We start from the raw sequence: 18456 nt of genomic DNA on the forward strand, positions 1-18456 counted from the left end.
CCATCAGACTTGCCCTCCATAACTGGTTCTCGTTAAAGGATTTCAAGTACATTGATTTCAATAGGGCCTCAAAAGTCCTCCTGAGTCCTGTATTGTTATTTTTGGTCACTACCTCGGGGCGGGCATGCCTGCTGCCCTCCTTGCCTGGGTGTGTGGTGCTACAACTCCGGACCGGAATCACACCAGGAAGGTTTCCACGGCCATTACCCTTGGTCACAATGGCAGACTTGCCCTCCATAATAGATTCTCGTTGCAGGTACTGAACAGCAAGTAAACATGTAATGTAAAAAAAATAGCTGTAATCTTTAACAATGGTAGAGAAAGAACCATCGAAAGTTGATAAGGCAGACAGACATTACCTAACCAGACATCACTGAGTGAGAAAGAGCAATCTCGCCACGGTGCGCACTGCGCAGTAGTCCACAGCTGTTTGCGGTGCATTACACAGTGAGTTTGGTGTGTCAGTGTGAAGCAGTACACTAATTACACTCCCTGATTGATGTATACACATGCAAGATGTTTGAAAGCACTTTAGGCCTGCAATTTAACATTCAATGTGATTTCTGCCCTTAAAACGCTGCTTTGCGTCAAATCCAAATTTTTCCCTGGGACTTTTGGCATGTATCCCACTCCGCCACCTAGGGGTCCAGGTGTTAGACCCCTTGAAACATGTTTTCCATCACTTTTGTGGCCAGCATAATTTTTTCTATTTTTGAAAGTTCGCCTCCCCATTGAAGTCTATTGCGGTTCGCGAACTTTTCCGCGAACCGAACCTTCCGCGGAGGTTCGCGAACCGAAAATCGGAGGTTCGCGACATCACTAGCTACAATGTGCCTGCTGACTGTGATGTAGAGGGTCAAAGTTGACCCTAATGGTGCATTATGGGGGCGAACCGAACTTCCGGAAAAGTTTGCGGTTCTCCGCGATCGTGAACCCTCGGAAGTTCACCGGCGAACCGTTCGAGCCATCTCTATTTATAAGTAACTTCAGCGCCGTCTTCTGGTGCTGAAGTTACTCACTACCAGGGATGCTCATCCGGATTCCGGATATCCGTGAAACCCGGATATCCAAACTTTTTTATGCTATCCAATTCGGATTCGGATTCCGGATTTTTTTAAAAAACATCCGGATAGCTATCTGCGGATATTTGGATGCATAACGCGGATATTGCAGATATCCGGATCTGAAACCGCTTAAAAAACAAAATATCTCTCTCACTCTCTCTCCATAGCCCTTTAAGAGAAAGTGTCATTAGGGCCTTGCTGTAACATAGATTGTAGTGTAACTATTTCAACTAATGTACCCTTCTTAAACTTGAAGATTGTATACAAATGTAAGCAGAGTGGTGCAGTGGAAGCGTGCTGGGCCCATAACCCAGAGGTTGATGGATCTAAACCATCCTCTGCTAGGCATGATTTCATTTTTGCACCTCGCTTTATTGCATGGGCAAAACGGTTTCCATAGCCCTGTAAGAGAAAGTGTAATAAGGGCCCTGCCGTAACATAGATATTACGGTAGCTAAAACTACTCCTGGGCCTTTCTTGTAGTTGAAGAGATGAGTGAACTGTGACACAACACTTAAAGGAAAAAAAAAAACAGCAAACAGAGAAGCTTCCCCATATTGGAGCATTGGATTTGGTAAAGTCTTAAGCCAATGTGTTATAAGACACAAGTAAGCTTTAGGTTAGCTGGAATGGTTGCATGGCCACCTAGCTTTTCATCCTTCCCACCCTTGCCCTGGAATCTTCCAGACTTTAAATTCAGCATGTAGTGTTGGTGGTATAGTGGTGAGCATAGCTGCCTTCCAAGCAGTTGACCTGGGTTCGATTCCTGGCCAATGTATGTGAGCTTGCTTTTGACATCCTACAAATCCCTGGAAAACAAGACAAAACGGAGGAGGAGGAGGGAGAGAGAGATTTTAAGGCTACTTCCGGTTTTCAATCCGGATATCCGAATCCGACCGGATATTGGGTTCGGATATCCGATTCTACTCGGATACCCAAAAGTTCAGGTTCGGATATCCGATCCGGATCCGAATCTATTCCCAAGTCTCCTGCGTTGTAATGAAAGTGTTCATCTGAAAGTAGGGGTTGGGCTCTTCTGAGTTTATGGGGGTGTGACAATCCAGCCCTGCGATCCCATCGAATCTGCTCCCGTTAGGGTACACAGAAAGTACGGTGAGCAGACAGACAACAAAAAACGGCTGCTGGATCGTCAGTGGAAGAAGGTTAATGCGACAGAGCGTGCCAATCCCGTCTAATCTGCTCCCGTTAGCATACGCAGGAAGTACGGGGAACAGACTGACAATAAAGATTGATTGCGCAGCTGCCAACAATATGTAATGGGACAATCCCTCACCAACCCCGTATTACTAGGCCACTGTTGCCATGCCGGTCTCATGCACTAGAGACTGCTGGAGGCAAATTCACTGTGTGCGTAGTAAACGGTTAAGATGGGTTGGAGGTGCCCATACATGTACAATCCCAATTGTATATACAATCGGTAAACTAAAATTATCAATTTCGCGCTGGAAATCGGGTAAATTCACTGCCACCACTCTTCGATTTGCCAGGAGCAAAGAGACCCCAACGCTATCATAATATGGTAGCCAGCCCAATCACGTTCGACATGCTCCAGTCACCGCTCAGGGAATAGTCACTTCCGAAGGCTTAAAGACTGTGAGCAATGTGACGTTTAAAGAAAGTTTACTGGGTCCATATATGATGCAATCTCGATTGTATCCAATCAAGAAACTAAAGTTATTGATTTCCCACAGGAAATCGGGTACTAGCCAATCCTAGAAGGAAGAAACGGTTATTTACAACCTAGCTAGCAAATCAACAATTTAAAAGCAAATAATAAAACAATGCGCTAGTATGACTGACTCTTCAGAGGGCAGATTCGTTATAGCAACAATCAGATGACCAGAACAGGCACAAGACTGAACAATACAATCGTTAGTTTTATTCTAAAACTACATACACACTGTCAGAATCCGCTCTGTTGGTCTTGATTCCTTGGACTGTTTGGTTTCCTATGCTGGTTACATAGTGCAGTCCAGGGAAGGGAGACCTCTGTCAGCTTGCAAGGCTGACTGATTTGCATTCACTTATCTGGCAATCTGCTTGTCTGTTTGTTTCCTTTGAAGGTTTCCAATATAAATGTCACTTCCTCCCAGAATTCCTCGCTCGTCATAGTTCCTCATTTGGGAAACTAACCTTAGAGCCTCAGGATCTTTGTTGCAATATTCTAGTGTAGTTAATCCTTGGGGAGTGCTCCTTTAGTGCAGTCAGGTTGTGTATAATTTGTACTGCCTATTCTGTCTTGTCTTGTCTGTGCGATTGTACTATTGCCAGCGGTGGCTGTTAGTAAATCGTTCTGTCCTGTTCTTAGATCGCATTCGCCCTAGCGGTAGAGGCGGTGGATCATTCTTGTCTGAACCTTGGAGTTTAACCTTAGCTGCGGTTGCTACTGGTTACTCCTTCTGTCTGTCTTGTCTGGAACGAACGCTTGCTGTTGTCTGGTGTGAGGCAACCGATTAGCAAGCGTTTGCGGTTCTTTTTCTTCTGCACTGCAGTGATCCAAAGCTGCAAAGACTAAGAAGAAAAAGTCTAAGAAACGTACTCACCTGAAAGAGACGCTTCCTGTAGCTGTTATAAGTGAAAAGTTTGCTCCAGTAAAATCTGGTGGAACTTTTCAGCCCGAATTTGCCAACACATCTGAATGTGATATAGGCAGTGTCATTTGCTATATTAAAGGTGTAAAACATTCTCTTTATGTTCCTGACCCCAATCCATATGAGTGTTTTGTGGATATAGGTTTGTGGGAGCCTCCATTTGCTTCCTGGGAAATCGGGGCTCTGATTGAAGAGTTTGACACTGATTGGAAGTCGTTTTGCGATTTCTATTTCGGAAAAAGTGAGGTGTGTTTAAATGCCTGTATCGACTCAATGCGCATCTTGATTGAATCTGGTGAGTGTGAGGAGTACTTGGTGAATCCGATGATTTGTGTGTGGCAAACGATGTTGTCTGAACTACATACACACCAATCAATTAACTCCTGTAGAAACACATTGTCAGTGGGTGATTGTTCCAATTTCTCTGAGGTAAAGCAAGTAGATTGTGAGTGTGTTTCATTCCCCAAAGCAACAGAATGTGTGACTTCTGAAAGCCTGTTTCCCAGGGCAACTGCTTGTGTGGAGTTTGAATCTGTACGATCTGATGCCATTACCTCGTGTGTTCCTGCAAATTTTGATCAAAATGAATGTGCTATGTTTGCCAAAGATATATGGGTTCCCTTGTCCAATAAAAACAGATCTTTTCCCCTCAGTCCTTTTTTAAGATCTTCCATTTATGAGCTTGCTATGGGCAAAATTCCTAAACGATGTAATTTTAAGAACAATGTTAATGTGTCAAATAAAATTTCTCGTGTTTCTGTCTCAACTTCTTCTGCAAAGAAACCTATGCCTCACTCTATTGACACCTGTGAAAACACACTGCCAGACGAAAATTGTTACAATTTTCCTGTCCTCGACATTCCACAACCAAAGGCGATGTGGGATCCACAAATTTTGCGCTCTGCCTCCCCTGATTTGACATTGTTGGCTGAGTTTAAAGGTGATACAGAGCTTTGGTTGTGTGAACCTGATACTGAGGAAACTTTGTTCTGTCCAGAAGATATTTCTGTGAGTTTGCCCTGTACCATGGATGAGACAATGTTGTCCAGCCAAACTGACAATTGTGAATCCATTTCTTGCCCAATAGAAAGTGTGGGATCCCACTCGTGACCGGTTAGCTGCGGGTGAAATAGGGAGCCTCTGAAGTTAGTCTACATTAGCGCCCTCCACCATTTTAGATCCTCTTTTGACTTGTGAAACCCACGGAATGATGGCAGCTGTAGGAACTAATGAGGATATATGGTCCTTCAGATCTAATAGAGAGACCAGAATCAAGACTTTTTTTTACAAATAACCAACAAACAGAAGCTAAAGGTATTCACCTGGAAAATATGATTAATGATGTTAGACATCTCAAGAAACTCCTTACTAAAAAACATATGGGAAGTAGCAACCCTGGACCAATATCTCTTATGGGACATCAGCCCGGTAGGACTTACGATTTACAAACAACTGGCTGCAGATCTCACTAGCCCTGAGACACAAGAGGAATGGGACAGAATGTTTCATGAATTCTCGTTACAAGTAATGACGTTTATTAGAGATATTAGAAGAGGCCAATGTCTATCCATTGGCAATGATGTGAAGAAATTAAGACTGGATGTAATACAATATAGACATCTACAGGAATATCAGGAATTGGATAAAATGTGAAAAAGAGACTTGAAGATTTGGAGAAAGAAATCATTGAAAAGAAAAAGAGAAAATTTCTGCGGGACTCAATCCCCATCCAAACCTTGAATATCAATGTGGACAGCAAGGATGATACTGAGCCAAATTGGAGTACACATGACACACCACGAACAATTCTGCAGACTTTGGAAACTATAGATGAGACGGGACCATATTTGATTGATGATCAACATGTATGGGAATCCGCTAGTGATTTAGACGGAAGCAACATAAGTGGAGAAGACACACAAAATAATATGGCAATATCAGCAGTCTGGGAATCGGGTATACCAGCGAGTACTGTTAGAAAAACAAACAAATTGACGAAAGGGAAAAGTGTAACAGAGGAGACAACAACAAAACGGAACCCCATATATATAAATAAGAAAGGCACTCACGCATCGGGAGTAAGTCAAGGTGGGACCCACACGCCTGGATTGCATCATGGGGAGAAATCTGACAGATATCCAATAAAAGCAACTATTGGTACTAAACAAGGGAGTAATGTACCAAAGACACCCATAAAGGATGGTTACTGGGAACAAAAAGGAGCAAAACCCAGGGAAATACGGAAAGCATATGATAAAAAGAAAGATTCACAAAAGAGAAAAGATGATACGATTTACAATATTCCAGTCCACAATAAATTCTCTCCATTAATAAGAAAAAGAAGAACGCCACAATATCAAAATCCTAAAAGGATTATAGAAAAGAGGGGCGAAGAGGCACCAAGAGACGAGTTTGTATCCAACAACACAAGATCACGTAGGAGAACTCAAGAGCACAGTAGGAACTTCAGGATCAACACGCTTGATAAGTATTTTTTAGTAGGAGGAGGGGTAAGAGGGGAAGAGGGGGGAGGAGAAAGAGGGAGGTGGGAAAACTCTCAGGGGAGACAAAGAAGGAACAACAACAACAAAAAATGACAGGGAAAACAGATAGGGAGTTAGGGATCTTCAACCTTAGCTAACATAATTTGAATGATGGAGAACAAAGCTTACTCTCCAAAGGTTTGAATTTTGCCCCAACAAGGAATTTAAATAAATTTGAAGCTTATATCGATATCAAGAAATACATGAGAAAATTAAGTCTTAAGAAATATTTCCTGAAAAACCCTTACAAAATAGAAGATGAAACAACGGAAAAAAACTACCAACACACCACCCTGAAAAATAGATCAAGATTTAATCCTATACAAGAGACAAGTAAAGATATGCGATTATTTGAAGAACTGGTGGAAAAAGACATAAGAAAATTGAAGGAACCTACAAAATATGACTATAATAATCTGACTACAAAAGAAATAATAGCTCTAAAAGAACTACAGAAAAATAAGAACCTAATTATTCGCCCGGCAGACAAAGGGGGAGGCATAGTGATCCAGGACTCATCTGATTATGAAAAAGAGAGAATCTTGAGTGATCACAGTGTATATACTAAACTAAAAGGGGACCCCGGAACTACATTTGGGAAAGAATTGAAAGCCCTGTCAGAAGAAGCATATAATGCTGGTATACTCAATAAGAAGGAATATGAGTTCATTCACATTAAACACCCGAGAACACCAATACTATACCACCTACCCAAAATTCATAAAACACTAGAGAACCCCCCAGGGAGACCTATTATATCGGGGATTAGCTCCTGTACATCAAACCTCTCAAAATATATTGACACATTCCTGCAGCCCTATGTACGCGAAACACCAGCCTTCTTAGAAGATACTAGACATGTAATTAACATCCTGAAAGAGTTAAATTGGGAAGATGGTTGGATACTGGGGACTCTAGACATTACCTCATTATATACAATAATTGATCACAAGAAGGGACTACGGTCCGTACAACACTTCTTGGAACAAAATAAATCTTTACAGGAAGAACAAAGAAAATTTATACTGGACTCAATATGGTTCATCTTAACTCACAATAACTTCATATATGATGGGGACCATTTTCTACAGAAGAGCGGAACAGCTATGGGGACCAGGTTCGCTCCAGGATATGCAAATCTATTTATGGCCCATTGGGAATCCTTCCATATCTTTGGAACAGGGGGACCTGGAGACGACCTGGTCCTCTGGCGCAGGTTCATAGATGACATTCTATTGGTCTGGAGGGGTGATATGAACACACTCGAGGAATTCATAAATAACATTAACATCAACGACTGGGGGTTAGTCTTCACAGGGGAGAGGAGTACTGAGAACATACATTTTTTGGATTTGGATATATATATTGAAAATAATAATGTGAAAACAAGAACTTATACCAAACCAACAGATGTTAATGGATATATACTGATGACAAGCTGCCACTTTCCCCCCTGGTTGGAGAATATCCCCAAGGGCCAAATGGCTAGAATAAGGAGGAACTGTACGGATACGGATCAGTTTAAACAAGAAGCCATTACACTCACTGGCAAATTCTTGGAAAAAGGCTACCAGGAGGACAACATAAAGAAAGCCATGCAAACAATGGAGGTTATGGATAGGGAAGAGTTGCTTAAGAAGAAGCCCAGAGAACAGACGGAAGAACACCAAATGCGTATTAGTTTGGGGTTCCATTCACACAACAAAAGACTACAGAATATTATAAGAAAACATTGGAACATCCTCAAGAGAGACAAAGTGTTAAATACTATTATTCCAGAGGAACCAACCTTTTTATTTAGAAAAACAAGTACAGTAGGCCTAAAGATAGCCACAGCAACCAATAGAGGAGATATAAATACCACCAAACTTGGAGAAGGATTTGTGAGATGTGGAAGATGCAACAACTGTAGAGATACCAGAGGCCGAACTAAAAGACCATTGAAAGAGAGAATGGGGGAACACTTTAAGAATATAAAGAAAGGGTGGGAAGGACACCCCCTGTCCAAACATTATAGGGATAAACACAACTGCAGTGTATAGGAAACCAAATTCATAGGTCTAGAAATAGTCAATAAAGACCGCAGAGGAGGTGACTATATAGCCAAAATGTCCAATAGAGAAAGTTTTTGGATTTTCACCCTGGATACTCTGGTGCCTAGAGGATTAAATGCTAGGTTTGAGATATTTGGATTTCTATGAGTGTGTTCATTGTAACAGACCAATCCAATGTGACAGACCATCCATGTGTACACACTGATACAGTATTTATCCCTGTTTTTATATTTTACTCTCCTCTCCATTTTTGAACCTCCCTTAGTCCCTCTCCCCCCCCCCCCCCCCATTATCACCCTATTTCCAAGGTCTCTGTTTTCTACATATATATATATATATATATATGTGTGTGTAGAGAGAGTTTTTTTCCATGATAAGGTTTCCTCTATGTAGCTCTAACTCTGAGGATCGCATATGGTCATGCATGCATGTACATTCACATGCATGTGTGTACGCATAAGAGTACATATATCTGTGAGTTTTTATTTTTATTTTTAAAAAAATCCCTTACTGTAATCCACAAAAATTCCCCCATATGGTATAATACATTTTTATGGCCATGGAATTTGTTATACATCACGTTGATGCAATTATTAAATAATTATCATCTCACCAGGCTAAATCCCATTTCGCTCCCCTAATATAGCTTTTAGTTGTTATCTTTACAATATCATTTTTTCCAGATATGTTTGAACAACTTTGTACCATGTCTATGTATATGAATATATGCCAGTCAATACAAGATCTATGGTTATACATATTGACGGACAGTTTACTCTTTATGACCCAGGAGAAACTTCAATCAATGTGGGAGGGAGCGTTCGGACTATAATAGCTCCCAGGCGGCAGTTCACACTTTACTGGCTTTGATAAAGGCGGCCGTACACCGCTGAAATGTGTCAGCCCTTCAGTAATCCACCTGGGGATCCGAGTTGCACAAAGAAATACGTTACACCACCCTAAACGCATGAGAATGACTTCTACAAAGTCCGTGAATTGATGCGGCATACTGGTAACTACGCAACAGGAGACGCAGGCAATAGGTGATGTCACCGGAACTGAACTAGCCGCCACCCGGAACTGCTACTGCGTTCCACCGCCGCAGTGACAGAGGAGTGCACGGGAGACGCGAGCTACTACGAGTTGTAGAGCAGCCGGCCGGGGCTCTAACTCGCGGATTGGACACTCCTTTTCCGCAACTCAGAAGAAACCTAGAGGGGAGCGTGAGTATACAATATTACACATAGAAAGTATACCGCTCCTGAAAGATACACCGGATAATGCCAGTGCGGGGGGAAGGAACTCTATGTCACAGACTACTGAATCAGAACTATACCAACTAGCAGGACTAAACGTAAGGGAAATATCCTTATAGCAGGAAAACGGCTGCAGTTATAAACAAACTACCTTCACGGGAATATAAAGGAAGGACAATATATACAGACAAGATCACTGAAGAGGAATTGTGTGCAACAACTATTGATACCTCTCAATACATTGAGCCTCTACCATAAGTTCATTACCCACATCTATTGCTATAACCCACCAGTATTAAACAAGCTATACATACCCAAGTCCCCCTTCCCCTTACACGCCCCCCCCCCCCCCCTATTTACATTTTTACATTTCTCCATTTTATATATTTTTTCTTTTGGTACACATTGGAAGGTCTGAGTGTGCCTGAGTGGATGGATGTGATATTTATTCAATCAAAGTATTTTTTATTGATTATATTGGTACCAATGTTGTTATATTTATATGAGAACTTTATGAGTACCGTATATACTCGCAAGCAAGCCGACCCGCATGTAAGCCGACCCCCCAACTTTCACCTGAAAAAACAGGGAAAAATGATTGACCCCCATATAAGCCGGGGGTAGGAAATGCTGGCCGCCTTATTCCCCTAGTGTGTCCCAGTATAGCTAGTATAGTGCCCAGTATAGCTAGTATACTGCCCAGTATAGCTAGTATAGTGCCCAGTATAGCGCCCCAGTATAGCGCCCCAGTTTAGCTAGTATAGTGCTCAGTATAGCTAGTAAAGTGCCCCAGTTTAGCTAGTATAGTGCTCAGTATAGCTAGTATAGTGCTCAGTATAGCTAGTATAGTGCTCAGTATAGCTAGTAAAGTGCCCCAGTTTAGCTAGTATAGTGCTCAGTATAGCTAGTATAGTGCTCAGTATAGCTAGTATAGTGCTCAGTATAGCTAGTAAAGTGCCCCAGTTTAGCTAGTAAAGTGCCCCAGTTTAGCTAGTATAGTGCTCAGTATAGCTAGTATAGTGCCCAGTATAGCTAGCATAGTGCCCCAGTATAGCTATCATAGTGCCAGTATGGGTAGGTGGGTGGGTAGGTAGTTAGTGCCCCTCCCCGATCCCCCCGCGGCCGCCGCTGCTATTACCTTAGGCAGCGCCGCTTCCTCTATCCCCGTCCTGCTCCGGTAACTAATTCACAGCAGCGCGCCCCTCGCTGCTGTGATGACGGAGGAAACCATAGAGAGCGGCTTCCTGTAGCGGCGATGCCGTTACTATGGGAACCGCTCTCTATGGTTTCCTCCGTCATCACAGTAGCGGGGGGCGCGCTGCTGTGAATTAGTTAGTTATCGGAGCAGGACGGGGATAGAGGAAGCGGCGCCGCCTAAGGTAATAGCAGCGGCGGCCGCGGGGGGAGCGGAGAGGGGCACCACCTACCCACCCACCTACCCATGACTCGCAAGCAAGCCGACCCCCCAACTTTTGGGGGGTGAAAAATTCGGCTTGCTTGCGAGTATATACGGTATATTTATGAGTCTAATTACCTAATACATGTTTTTATAAGAATAAAATTATGCATGTTTTAAAGTACTAACTCTATGTATAAGCATCTATTATTATTGATGGTTCCAGAGTATTGATTATCTATACCCAGCGCAATTGGTCTCTTGTTCAATATTAGTGTTCTTTGTTTCGTGTGGGCCAGTGGGATCCCACACGTGACCGGTTAGCTGCGGGTGAAATAGGGAGCCTCTGAAGTTAGTCTACATTAGCGCCCTCCACCCTTTTAGAAGGTTTTAAATTTATTTAATGCATACATTACAACCGAAAGGGCTAAATGAGTATTTGGAACACAATTATTTACATTGCTTTCATATATCTTCTAATTTTTATTTTTATCTTTTGTACATGTTGTAGATTGTAAGCCTTTGGGCAGGGTCCTCCTCCTTTTGTGTCCTACCTGATCATGCACCCCCATTACTGTGCATCCATGCTATGCATCTGAGTGAACCTAACTTGCCTAATCTCCATGCTCCCATCCAGCGACTGACTAAGCATTACCTTGTACTCATACTGTGCTGTATGATCTGGTTTTTCTTGTATTCCTGTATTGTCATATTGCTGTATGTCACCCATAAATATTGTCTGTAACATAAAATATTGTCGACCGCTGCGTAATATGTTGGCGCTTTATAAATACAATAAATAAATAATAATAAATAAATGTATGTATTTGTATTTTTTAGGAATTATGAATTAAACACAAATAATGCTTACAAAAATACGCAATGCATAACAAGGATGGCCAAGAGAATTTGCCTCCGCTAATACGGTGTACACGTATGTGCAGGCACCCATGCGTATATGGGCCGTACGCGTATACCTATACATTTTTACGCATCTGCATTGCACAATGCGCACATTCAGTAAATTCTAGCGGTATGCGTACGATTGTACGTGTCGGTGCTACGTGAGTCCGAGCTCACAATTTTGACCTGGAAATTAAGGAAGTACTTACTTTATAATGCGACCATTCGGCAGATACAAACTAATTTAAGTAGTAAATTAGTGAAAATCTTACCGGGTGAAGATAAACATCTAGCATCGGGCACCTCGCCCGATGCTAGATGTTTATCTTCACCCGGTAAGATTTTCACTAATTTACTACTGTATTGGAGGCAAATTCTTATAATATGTTATTATTGCTGGTTTCTTGTTATGGCTATGTTGTAGTAGGCTATATAGTCCTGTTTTACTGATATCTGATATCTACTGATATTTAAAAGTCTGTACTTACAGCCGATTGAGAGGCTTATTTTACTAAATTTTAATGATGGATGTCTATATTGCTAAATATCTATATTGCTAACACATACTGTTTGAACAGAAATTACGTTTACTATAACAAGACTATGTAGTATGTAGCGGCTAATTTTTCTCCCTTTTTTAATTATGCATAATTATACTAACCATTCCTCATGTGTGTAATTATGTTAACTATTTCTTAGTCAGAAAATATATTTTTATTCAGGTTTTTTCCAGGGTTATGCGACCTGATGTGGTGTGCCAACTACCATAATGTTGATCTCATTGATAGTCTTATAGCAATTTTTATTATACACACTAGTTTGTATAATTCCAGTATGCTAATAAAGACAATGCCAGTTTATTAGAATTGCCTCAATCTCATAGGTAATTGAGCATTTAAATATATTGATTTTTGTTGGTATTGAATTCATTTATATGTGAGAGTTTTTACATGTAGGAAAATGTATGGGTGTGTTATTAAGTGTCCTTTGTATTTGTTAATTGTAGGAACAGTGACCTGATGAATTTAGTTGGATCTCACGAAACACGTTGCCTTGTGCTAAATAAATTTTTTCTTACTGTACCGTAAGTGAATTCTGTATTTTATATGCAGCTTTTTTTATACTCTTGGGTTCCTCTCCACTGTGTGTTGTCCCTTATAGGTAGCAAGGCATGGATGCCCCCTGTTTAGGTAGCAAGGCATGGGTGCCCTCCGTATAGGTAGCAAGGCATGGGTGCAATCCCTGTATAGGTAGCAAAGCATGGGTGCGCCCCTGGATAAGTAGCAAGGCATGGGTACCTGCATTATAGGTAGCAAGGCATGGGTGGCACTCTGTAGGCATTCCTGTTACTCACCTCCCCTTGACCCAGCGATTAGCAGCTCTCCTCGCCTCTTCTCTCGTCGTTATCCAGCCTCGCACTGCCAATAAGTATCGGGTCCAGGCCTGATGACGTCATCAATTCAGGATCCGACACTAGGGGCAGTGTGATGATGGATGCCATGCGGAGCAGAGGGTAGCGACAATTGCCAGGGAAACTGAAAAGAGGTGATTCCTGGTCCTGTTCTTTTGCAGGTTGCAGTTTCTTCTGCGATTTGAGTTTTAACAGTATTATCAGCCTTTTTAGTGAACACTCTGGCCTTATTTCTTTAAATATTGACTGGTTAGATCTTCTAGCAGACTTCAGGGAACTCTCAGTAGCTTTCTCCACACCCACAGTTCGAAAGCATCAATTCTTCTACACACGACCTTCGTTATAGTCGTAACGGTAATTGATGCTACAGAGCATGCACTGCTTTCCTAAACATAAAAAGGCTGCCCCTTCCTCCCATTGACTAACAATTCATGCATCTCTGCATCCCTTTCAATGCTCCTTTCTTTATTATATTTGCCTACTCCATTGGGAAATACAAGAAATTTAGAGAGTACACTCTTGCTCACTGTACTGTTTGCCACATAGCAACAAAGCCTGTTTCGCTCTGTGCCAACACAGAGATGAGCAAGAAAAAACACTCTTTCCCAATACAGTTTCCCAACGGTGTAGTAGGCAAATATGTTTTAATCAATGTAGAAAGCAGGGATGTAAGGGAGGCAAGGATTCATAAACTGTTAGCCAATGGGAGGAATGGGCAGACTTCTTAGGATTAGTAAATCCATGCATGCTCTTTGCCCCTGAGGCATACAATGAAACATGTTGGGCCACATGTTGGGGCATGTTCGGCCGAGTTAACACAGCTACCAGAAAATATCACACTGCATGAGGGAACACTTGAGAGAAGGAATGATGCCACTTAGACATCAACCCAGGAGGCACACAGGGGAGAGTCCGTCAAATAAATATATTGGGCTTGATTCACGAAGACAAATAGCATACCTTATCAAAGTTAGCACACCTTGTCAAAGTTAACATGCCTTATCAGAGAAGCATAGCGGACTTATGCCTGCTAATTGGCGGGTTCGTAGTGCTCACTATGCTACCTTGATAAGGCGTGTTAACTTTGATAAGGCGTGCTAACTTTGATAAGGCATGCTATTTGTCTTACTGAATCAAGCCCATTGTGTTTATTCTTATCCGGGACAAAGAGTTCACTTCCCGACTCCCTGACAGGGAGAGAATTACAAAACTGCTCTGGAAAAGCTAATGGGAAGGCGCTTTTACCAGAAATGCAGCGCACAGTGGAGCGCCCTGAGGGGTTTTGGATTCGCACAAAAATGCAAAACGCTTTTAGGTGTGAATGAGGCCTGAAGGAAGGCAGGAGATCCACTAGGACTCACATTTACACTTTTTATGGGTGCTAAAATCATGATGTTTTGTTTGTTTGTTTATGATTCATGCACGATGGCCCCCCAGGCTGTGAGGGTCACTAAGGAGAAGCAAGGGAAGGGGTGTAAACATTCGGGGGCCCCATCAATGATTTGCAGCTACACCTCTTCTGGGACTCCTGCTGCTTGTGCACAGAGAACAAAGCAGCACATTTGTACTGTGATCACTGGTACACTTGTCACTTAAAGGACAACTGAAGTAAGAAATATATGGAGGCTGCCATATTTATTTCCTTTTATACAATACCAGTTGCCTGGCAGTCCTGCTGGTCTATTAGGATGCAGTAGTGTCTGAATTACAGTATTAGAGGTAGAGGATTAGCAGCATAGCCAGGCAACTGGTATTGCTTAACCACTTCACCCGATAGCGGTTTTTGCCCTAACGGACAATAGCGATTTTCACCTTTCAGTGCTCATCCCTTTCATTTGCCAATAGCTTAATCACCACTAATCACAATGAAATGATCTGTATCTTGTTTTTTTTACCACTAATTGGGCTTTTTGAGGTTGATTTATTTTTCACTAATTACTTTATTTTCTATGCATTTTAAAGGGAAAAACAAGGAAAAAATGAAAAAATACACTATTTCTCCAATTTCATCCCCTATAGTTTTAATATTGACTCTTCTACTGTGCATAAAACCCACACATTTTATCTTCCTATTTGTCCTGGTTATCACAAGATTTTAAAGGGACTCCGAGCAGTGCGGAAACTATGGAAAGATGCATATCATTTTAAAGCTCTCTTTGTCCTCTTTCCAATGATATATAAACCGCCACCCTACGCCTTTTAGTTTTCGCGATTTTCGCGATTGAAATTGCCGCGGCCGCGATTTCAATCGCAAAAATAAAGAAAACTAAAAGGCGTAGAGCAACGATTTAGGGGTCGTCAGAAAGGGGAGAAAGAGAGCTTTAAAATGATATCCATCTTTCCATAGTTACATTGTATTACACAGGGCGACTTTTTCTCAAAGTCAGCAGCTCCATTCAGCAGAAAAAGTCGCCCTGTGTAATACAAGATAACTATGGAAAGATGGATATCATTTTAAAGCTCTCTTTCTCCTCTTACTGGCGACCCCTAAATCGTTGCTCTACTCCTTTTAGTTTTCTTTATTTTCGCGATTGAAAACGCGGCCGCGGCAATTTCAATCGCGAAAATCGTGAAAACTAAAAGGCGTAGGGCGGCGGGTTATATATCATTGGAAAGAGGAGAAAGAGAGCTTTAAAATGATATGCATCTTTCCATAGTTTTCGCACTGCTCAGAGTCCCTTTAATTATGTCCCTAGTACAAAGTATGGTGACAATATAGTGTTTGGAAATAAAGGTGTATTTTTTCTTTGGTGTTTTTTTTTCCACTATTTTCACGTGCACGTGCATGGGAATGCATGTGCCCATGCGGAAGCGCGCACTTGCACGCGCACAGCGGCAGCAGCACTGCCTGACTTATAAAAAACGAGCCATTAAGAGGCTCTAGCAGGACGTTTTTGTAAGTCAGCTTGTCATTAAGTGGTTAAAAGGAAATAAATATGGCAGCCTCCATATCCCTCTTGCTTCAGTTGCCCTTTAAAGAGATCAGGAAAGAGCACTTCAGGCAATCTTTATTATAGGTGTCTAAGTGTTTATAGCCTTGTACATATGATTGATTAAAGTTGGCTGAGGCAGCCTAGTAGAGATTGTCTGAACTCTTCGCCGGCGAGCAGTATTCGACATAGATTGGCTATTCGCACCCGGGGAGCACTGAGCACATGGCACTATTCAACCCGCCCCCACACATTATCATTGGGCTAAACTTTGACCCCTTACATCACAGTCAACAGGCACATGGCAGCCAATCAGCCTGCACTCCCTCACAGACACACCGACCCCTATAAAAATGCTGAAACACCGACCATGTTCCAGTCTGTCTTCGGCTGGATTAGAGAGAGGAAGGGACAGAGATTGCTGGAGATAGGGAAAGCGTTAGCTAGGCTTGTTTATTTTGATCCTCTCTGGCTGATTGCTGTTTAATCACCCCAAAAAAGCCCTTCTAAGGGCTCGTTCCCACTATCGCGAATCTGCATGCGTCCAACGCATGCAGATCCGCACATGTAATGCAAGTGGATGGGCCTGTTTCCACTGTAGCGTTGTTGAGGTGCGTTTTTTTCAGCGGTAAAAAAACGCACAAAAGAGCCAACGATTTCGCCTGCGTCGGGAATCCGTGCGAATCGCCGCTAATGTATTTAATAGTAAAAACGCATGCGTTTGTTACATGCGTTTTTACCCGCGATTTCGCGTGCGATTTCGCACCTTTTTCAATTTTATTTTGCCCTGGCAGTGTCATGGTTAATTTCGCATGGCACCCTGCCATGCGAAATCGCATGCGAAATCGCGGGTAAAAACGCATGCGGAAACGCATCCGCATGCGTTTTTACAAGCGTCGGAATGCGGCCGAAATCGCGTCGCAACAGTGGGAACGAGCCCTAAAGGGCTACTTCATCCTTCTGCTTTTTTTTTTTTTTTGGGGTGTGTGTGCGACATTCCACAGCCCACAGGCACCCACCATTGTGCCCAGTGCCCACTACAAAGCACAATATTGCTCCAGGGCCTCTGTTATTTTCACTAAATTGTGTTTGAACTGTTGCGGTATATTCTCAGTGTCTGTCTGATAGTGCACAGACAGAGCACACTGGCACTGAGCCACACCTGTGCCCACTTCTAGTGATATTATTTAATTGTGTGCCACACATTTGGTCTGTCAGTGTGAAGCGGGCATAACTCTTACATGAGCACTCTGGACATTTAAAAGCAGCCCTTTTTTCCTCAAATTTAGGAATGTACTGTGATTTCTGCCCTTTAGGGATTAAAACCTGACTCTGCGTCAACTCCGTAATTTTTGGTGGTACTTTTGGCATGGATCCCCCTCCGGCATGCCCCTATCCAGGTGTTAGACACTTTGAAACAAGTTTTCCATCACTTTTGTGGCCAGAAACAGTCTTTCTAAATTCGCCTGCCCATTGAAGTCTATGGAGATTCGCCAAATTTGCCTGTTCGCGAACATTTGTCGAAGTTCGCGCTTGCCATTCGCAAATGGAAAATGTGATGTTTAAGACATCTCTAATAATGACCGCCTCAGACAATAATCAGGCATGTGTACAGAGGCTCCTGACTGGTGACTCAGAAGCATTCTGCCCAGTGGATCAACTCCCCCAGCGACGGACGATTCTTTTGTGCACACCGCTTCCCCACCTGCCACGTTATGTCATGCATGTGCTGCTCCATCATCCCTCCACCCCCCACATAGCAACAGAATGCATAGTCACCTACACACCCATATGTGCAGCCCGGCCCAGCGATGTCGCCCAAGGGGATCCCATCCCTATCCCCGACGGGTGACATCCATCAAAGGTGTGTACACACGTTATTCAGGCTCAAGGAATAGTGGAGTATATAACATAAGATAACACAAGATGTGAAAAGTGATACTACAAAAATACTTAACATTAAATAGAATTTGTCTTACCACTGAACCCGGCATTAGTCCTATTTGAGAGCCAAGACCAGATTTCTCATCAAAACCACCTTGCATTTGAGATGAAAATGGCTATGGCATAAATAAATACATGAAATAGAATTACTTATAGAAAATTACCAATATTTATTACAGAAGGCTATATATTAAATTAAAACAGGAAAGAGGTGATTTGGGTGTGATGTGCGGCCCAGAAATTGGCCACCACCCACCATAGGCTCCAATGCAAATTTATTAAATTAGCGGCTACGGCAGATAATTTGCGAGCCAAAATTTCGTTATAGTATAGCTGAACTCCG

General features: G+C 42.3%; 1 protein-coding gene across 1 annotated transcript in view; it reads right to left on the minus strand.

The window, feature by feature from the left end:
- The window catches only part of COL5A2 (collagen type V alpha 2 chain), a 1703177-nt gene that overhangs the window by 1454164 nt on the left and 230557 nt on the right, over positions 1–18456 (minus strand). Inside the window, exon 6 of the mRNA XM_068247348.1 lies at positions 18149–18229. Within this exon, the coding sequence (XP_068103449.1) occupies positions 18149–18229 (81 nt within the window). The remainder of the gene's footprint in view (positions 1–18148; positions 18230–18456) is intronic.

This window comes from Hyperolius riggenbachi, chromosome 7 (genome assembly GCF_040937935.1).
Source record: "Hyperolius riggenbachi isolate aHypRig1 chromosome 7, aHypRig1.pri, whole genome shotgun sequence".
NCBI lineage: Eukaryota > Metazoa > Chordata > Amphibia > Anura > Hyperoliidae > Hyperolius > Hyperolius riggenbachi.